At 37.0% G+C, this 6,979-nt stretch overlaps 1 protein-coding gene across 3 annotated transcripts; it reads right to left on the reverse strand.

Moving 5' to 3' along the window:
* Window positions 1-321: 321 nt before the first annotated feature.
* On the reverse strand, window positions 322-6,614 carry LOC132029695 (heterogeneous nuclear ribonucleoprotein 1-like). Of its 3 annotated transcripts, XM_059419019.1 has the most exons (5): window positions 6,348-6,614; window positions 6,166-6,240; window positions 4,492-4,718; window positions 2,948-4,058; window positions 322-955 (listed from the first exon to the last, which is right to left on the reverse strand). In XM_059419019.1, the coding sequence occupies exons 3-5, from the start codon at window positions 4,714-4,716 to the stop codon at window positions 942-944; spliced, it is 1,350 nt and encodes a 449-aa protein (XP_059275002.1). In that variant the 5' UTR covers window positions 4,717-4,718; window positions 6,166-6,240; window positions 6,348-6,614; the 3' UTR covers window positions 322-941. The 3 variants fall into 3 exon arrangements, with proteins under 3 accessions (XP_059275002.1, XP_059275004.1, XP_059275003.1); XM_059419021.1 differs by lacking the exons at window positions 6,166-6,240; window positions 6,348-6,614 and adding an exon at window positions 5,958-5,993; XM_059419020.1 differs by lacking the exons at window positions 6,166-6,240; window positions 6,348-6,614 and having other exon boundaries at window positions 4,492-4,743.
* Between the last annotated feature and the right edge of the window lie 365 nt (window positions 6,615-6,979).

Consider the following 6,979-nt stretch of genomic DNA (forward strand, 5'->3'; position numbering starts at 1 on the left):
AATCAAGACAAACAGATGATTTCCTAATTGGCCGAAGAGGAAGAGGAAAAGGAAGAGGAAGAGGAGGAATAAGAAGAGGCAGAGGAAGAGGAAGAGAGTAGGAGGAAGACGAAGAAGAGGAAGAGGAAGAAGAAGAAGAGAGAAGCAGTAGAAGATGAAGAGGAAGAGGAAGAGGGGGAAGATGAAGATGCAGGGGAAGAAGAAGAAGACGACGAAGAGGAAGAGAAAGAAGAAGAAGATGAAGAGGAGGAAGAAGAAGAAGATTGAAACCACTCCCAGCAAGTGTTAAAACAAACTCATGAGCCATAAAACCACAGTAGAGAAAGAAAAAAAAAAGAACTTATATCTATTTCAACTGCAACATAGTTGCTTACAAAATACAGCTTAAAATGTAAAGCTTATACAATCTGTAACCAGAATAGAAACAGAAATTTCAGTACTTATTTATGGTGGATCCTAGATTTGTTTCACACTAGTAAATCAAAAAGGATGTGGAATACAATCTGAGAGAAAAACATATCCCAGATAAAAAACTACTAGAACAAACAATAGCAGCTTTGCCAGTCACTAAACCGGACAAAAAGTTTTAAGAAAAAACTCTACCTCTCGACATAGTCCAATACTCGCTTTGTTGTGGATGCACAACACACCAACTGCAATGGACGGTGTCAAGTATAATCGGATATACATCTTGATTAAATGCTGAGAAATGAGCCTAAATTGCTTTCGAAAAATTGAAACCTCAAAGCATAACACAAAATCCCTTTAAAAACTGCTCTCTCTGAATATGTAATACTTTTTTAGACAGGCCCCTCGTTAGCTCTATATGATCAGCTATAGTTGAAATGCATATTATGTGGAATATGTGTTAACATTCACAGCCCACTTAATTTTCTCAGGGCACTTCTAAGAGTCTTCAGATATTCAAATAAAGAAATCTCCTATGCCGCGATCCCTGGAAACAAAAAGATTGAACAGTCTCAGTATCTGGACAAGAGTAACATATAACATTGATTCAAGAAATCAGGTAATGTTAGAGAAATATAATGCACAAAAGGCTGTATCTGTACGTTTTGACGCAAGACATGGAAGCAAAATAACATTATTTATATATGACAAATTCTCTTCATTGTATACTAGAACACTGCATTTATGAGCAAAACAGGTTTGTCGACTCCCCCTCATTTGAATAAGGGCATCCTTTGCTATTAAACTGTTACCAGGAGCCTACAACTTAAATCTTCAGAGTTCATTCTCCTGGGTCCAAAAGGCGTGATTGTTATTTTCTTAAGGCAAACACAAAGTAATGTTTTAGACAGATTTTAGACAATGTTTTCTAATCTGGTGTACACAGTCCTTTTACATCCACTACAGATTCATCATTGATCAATAAGGGCCGAAAAAACAGAGCTCAGATAAGCGATAATCCTTCTTCAGTCCCTCAATATAGACCTCCTGTAGCTCTCCAAGACCCTAGGGAAGGTAGGAAATAAAAAATTTGAACCGTTTTTTCTGGGGAAGCAGGGGACACTCTAGCTCGCCAGAGACTAATCTTTATTTTCCCTTCCCTTTTTAGCATGCAATTGATTTCAATTACAAAATAAACAAAATTTAGCTGAGAAAAGTCATGATCATAACGTCATAGGCATCAAGCAGCTATGGCAGTGAATGGGCAAAGGGAGAAAGGACCTAATTCATCTCCCATCTAACCACCATTCCTATTCCCCTGGGTACTATCTCATGCTAAATGAAGGAACTTTTTGCTCATTGTTGCATATATAGTGATGTGCTTCTTGGCCATGTTAACTTGAAAACAAAATTGTGCTGCAAAGTCATAATTACAGATGTAATTTGAAAAATTTAACATTCAACACTGTATGAAATTATAACAATAGGATAGCTCTTTTTGAAAGTTGTCAAACCTTATAAGGTACATGATTAAATCCTGCATTAGCTATCAGGAGGAAAGATATTTACCACATTCCCCATTCAAAAACCCCAACTCCCACACCATTAGGGGCAGGCTTACACAGATCCCTAGTTCCTTCACCCTCATTCCCAAAACAGCAAGGCTTTACTATCTTATGAAAACTGTTTCTGGTTTACTGAAGTGATTAAACTAATGATTATGTAACTCGAAGAACTTTTTTAGTAAAAATTATGGTTACAAGCTTCACCATTATAATCTTAACTTTAAGAACAATTTCCAAGAACTTAACTGCTAATGACTATTTATTTTTGTATTTGGTTAAGACAAGGAAGGAAGTTACACTTTTAGGCACACATTGCAGACTAAGAAAAAAAAAAAATACAAGATTGCCAAGGACCTTAGGGAAAGCTGCATGCCCACAGTTCTACAATATTTCAACTACAATTGCCTGAACAGTGTGTCCTATTTTGCCTAGGAGAAAAAGGTCAGCGAAGGTATCCCCAAGTTTTTTTCTAATAAGGTATCTTCAAGTTTCAGATGAGGCATAATAAGGGTGTTTCAACCACTACTGCTATTCCGGAGAAAGAAGACTAGTTCACCCCTCTATAAATTAATTCAAATGAGCATACCACATCAATGTGATAAACAGAAAATTAGGGGTGTAAAACAATATGTCTTGAATCCTTTTAACGTATCTCACACCAAATATAGAATGTCAACTCAAATTGAAACTTAGAACAACTACTAACTAAAATGAGATCAAATCTTCATGCGCCATTTTGCAAATGTCTTTTAGTGATCTTTCAAGTTAAGAGTCTACTAATCACAAACTCCTTGCAAATGAAAAACCAAGCTCCTATAAGAAGAAGCATACTAAATCCAAGCCACTCATTATCTACTTGACCAATATGACAGATATGTGTCAAGAATCAAGAAAAATAGTTCAGGAAAGGCAGAATATGAAGCATAGTTTAGAAGAATATTATCAAAATTATACAATTGGAAGAGTATTCATACCTCTATTCGATTGTCTATTTGCAATACTATAATTTCCAATATAATTCTCGGCCGAAACATCTGCTGGATTTTCAAGTCCATATCCAAATGTACTAGAGCCATCCATATCAGAAGAGACAGCTTGCCAAGTCGGATCACCATACATTGAGCCACTGCGATATACATCTCCGTAAGACCCCTCATTTGATGCAGCAAATGAAGTTGGGACAGCATTGCTTCTTGCAACTCCTCCAGATCCCAGCCCATGACTCCGGAACCCAACAACATTCCGACCACCATATCCAGAAGCACTACCAACTGGAGCAGACGAGCCCCAATTGGGCCCATTATTCCCAAAGACCCCATAACTACCAGTTCCGGAGCCCATAAATGAACCGGAGCTACCAGGACCTGGAGAACTGTTAAGACCACCATTTGACCATACATTCCTGGTTGGTGAGCTAAGCAAAGAATCACCTCTACTGCTGCCTGTATTATATCCAATGGGTGTAGTGTATCTGCTTGAGTTGCCAGTGAAATATGGATTCAGAACTCGCCCATAACCAAGATTGTTACTAAAATTGGAAGCTCCTGCAAAGGCAGGGCTCAATGTTGGGTCCAAATTGACACCCATTCCATAAGCAGGAGAAGAAAACTGAGTGCGTCCGCTGGCAACTGGACTAAATCTACCATCCATCCTGACCCCATATCCTCCAACCGAACCTAAACTATACCCTTGAGCATAGTTGTTGAGAAAGTTATTTACTCTACCAAGTCCTCCATATGTCAAAGGGGGGCTCCGGTCTTTGGGAACGGCGCGCTTCACCTCAATCATTTTACCATTTAGGTCGTGAAAGGTCTTATACAAGGCCCTATCCACTGCCTCCTCTGAATCATAAGTTATAAATCCAAAGCCTCTTGGCCTCTGAGTGTTGTGGTCATACATCACTACAACATCTGTAATTGTACCAAACTGATCAAAATATGTCTTGAAGTCGCTTTCAGTAACAGTAGATGCTAAACCTCCTACAAATATCTTTTTTGTGCGTCCAGGACCTGGAGATCCTTGAATGCTTCTATTTATTATTATGTGTGGTTGGTCATCCCTAGGAACAGCCTTCTTTGCCTCAACCTGAAGAATTTGCAGAGACAGAGATGATTATTCATCTATCCTAATCAACACAATCCAGCATGGACTGAAACTTTTTCGGAAACGTTTCAGGCAATTATTTCATCAGTTATGTGCAGTATATTGTGAACAGAAAACTTGCTGAATTTGTCCCTGAAGAATTACAATTTCGCTGATTCACCTTAACGAAAAACAGCAAGTGAATTGTAGCAAAAAATTCACATAGGCGATACCAACTAATTGAGTTTCATGATGATACACTGAAAACCTCCAGCGTTAGAGATTTCCAAATTATTCAATATTGGAATGAAGCAGGTCCGAATGGAGTGAATAAATAGTGAGAATTCATATAATCGAGCCAACTAGCACGTAATTGTTGATGTGCTGAACTAAATGTTGTATTCTAATCAGAAGGAAAAAAGAAGAACTGACTGACCGTTCTGCCATCGATGATGTGCTTGTCATTAACGACTCTTTCAGCAATGGCAGGATTAGCAAAGACAACAAAACCAAAACCACGAGCACGACCAGTGTTGCGATCTCTCATGATCACAGCTTCTACCACTTCTCCATATGAACTGAAATATTCTTTAAGACGTTCCTCATCTGTGTCCCAAGATATCCCACCTATAAATAGCTTACCGAGATCTGTCTCCATCATTTCTGCATCAAAAAATTCACAGTTACATCCAAAGACAGATCTAGGATTTCCATAACATGGGTGCACAACTACAAAAGGAGAAAAAGAAAGTTTTTTAGTGGGAATTGATCCCTATTCGTCTAGGTAAATAACTTAGCATTCAACCAAGTGCACTATTTAGCCTTTTTTGAGCATGGGAGCCAGCACGTAATATTAGATCAATTCTAGGAAACATGTACATAAAATATCTAGTTTGGCGGACAGAACATGAGCTCACGTGCACCATTAATTAGGCTATAAAATCCGCCCCTGGTTACATTTAAATTGATCACAAGATGCAAAATCAATAAGAAATATGTAGTACACAACTAGTGAGTTATTATCAACTCTAGGAAATAACTTAGTATTAAACCAAGTGCACCATTAAGCCTTTTTTGAGCACCGGTGCCAACATGTAATATTAGATCAATTCTAGAAAATATGTAAATAAAATATCTAGTTTGGCGGAGAGAACATGAGTTCACGTGCACCATTAATTAAGCTATAAATCCGCCCCTGGTTACATTTAAATTGATCACAAGAAATGCAAAATCAATAAGAACTATGCAGTACACAACTAATGAGCTATTATCAACTCTAGGAAATAACTTAGTATTCAACCAAGTGCACCATTAAGCCTTTTTTGAGCACGGGTGCCAACAGGTAATATTAGATCAATTCTAGAAAATATGTAAATAAAATATCTAGTTTGGCGGAGAAGCCATGAGTTCACGTGCAACATAAATTAAGCTATATAAATCCGCCCCGGTTACGTCTAGATTGATCACAAGAAATGCAAACTCGATAAGAACTATGCAGTACACAACTAATGAGATATTATCAACTCTAGGAAATAACTTAGTATTCAACCAAGTGCACCATTAAGCCTTTTTTGAGCACGGGTGCCAACAGGTAATATTAGATCAATTCTAGAAAATATATAAATAAAAAATCTAGTTTGGCAGAGAGGCCATGAGTTCACGTGCAACATAAATTAAGCTATAAATCCGCCCCTGGTTACGTCTAGATTGATCACAAGAAAAGAAAAATCGATAAGAACTATGCAGCACACAACTAATGAGATATTATCAACTCTAGAAAATAACTTAGCATTAAACCAAGTGCACCATTTAGCCTTTTTTGAGCATGGTTGCCAGCAGGTACTATCGGATCAATTCTAGAAAATACTTATGTGCATAAAATATCTAGTTTGGCGGAGAGACCATGAGTTGATGTGCACCATTAATTAGGCTATAAATCCACCCCCGGTTACGTCTAGTTTGATCACAAGAATTGCAAAATCAATAAGAACTATACAGTAACACAACTAATGAGATATTATCACCTCCTGGAAATAACAAAGACCCATCATCAAGATTCAAAACTAAGCACATAGATCCAGATGTGGATAAGAAAAGTAATCATTTTTACCTTTATCAAGAAAATCAGGCAGACCCCAGTTTGCAAATACTGATTACACAGTAAAAAGCAAGTCTTGGATTCAATCTGAAAATCCACAATTCAGATAGATCAGAAACTTATAACAAAAGGGTATGTATAAAACATAGATATTAAAAAGAAAATGCAACATTTCGGAATTTATGAGTACAAACCAGAGAGAGAGATCTATGAAAAAGCATATAATAAAATGAAAACAGAGGATGTTGTAGTGATGGTCATCATCCTCTTATTTCTTCTTTTCTTTTCATTTGCTCTTTGGTTATTCCAAAGCTTTTTCTTTTATATAAAAATGGAAATGGCAATGCCAAACAAATAATTTAGGTAGAAAAAAATTATATACAAGGAAAGAAGGAAAAGAGGGAAGTGTGTGTATGGGTGGGGTGAGGCAGCAAATCCCTTTGTGCAAAGAATATTTGGAGTGCACAACATGGCATAGGACAACTACCCTTTTGTTTAACCCAAAGGCCTATTACTACCATATCTTATTTCTTTTTTTTTTTTTTTTTTTTTTTTTTTTTTTTTTTTTTTTGCCTTTTCATTTTTGTTTTTTTACAACAACTAGATATTACAATAATTCTCTTGTGTTGAGGGTCTATCGGAAACGGCCGCTCTATCAGAAGGTAGGGGTAAGGTCTGCACACTATACTCTCTCTAGACCTCCACTTCGTGGAATTTCATTGGGTATATGTTGTTGTTGTTCTTGTTGTAGCTATTACAATAATGGAAATGAACTGTTAAACTTAAGTAAAATCTCTCTATAACACCATTGTTGGTTTCGAGATCT

The sequence above is a fragment of the Lycium ferocissimum genome, chromosome 9, assembly GCF_029784015.1.
Source record: "Lycium ferocissimum isolate CSIRO_LF1 chromosome 9, AGI_CSIRO_Lferr_CH_V1, whole genome shotgun sequence".
NCBI classification, from domain to species: domain Eukaryota; kingdom Viridiplantae; phylum Streptophyta; class Magnoliopsida; order Solanales; family Solanaceae; genus Lycium; species Lycium ferocissimum.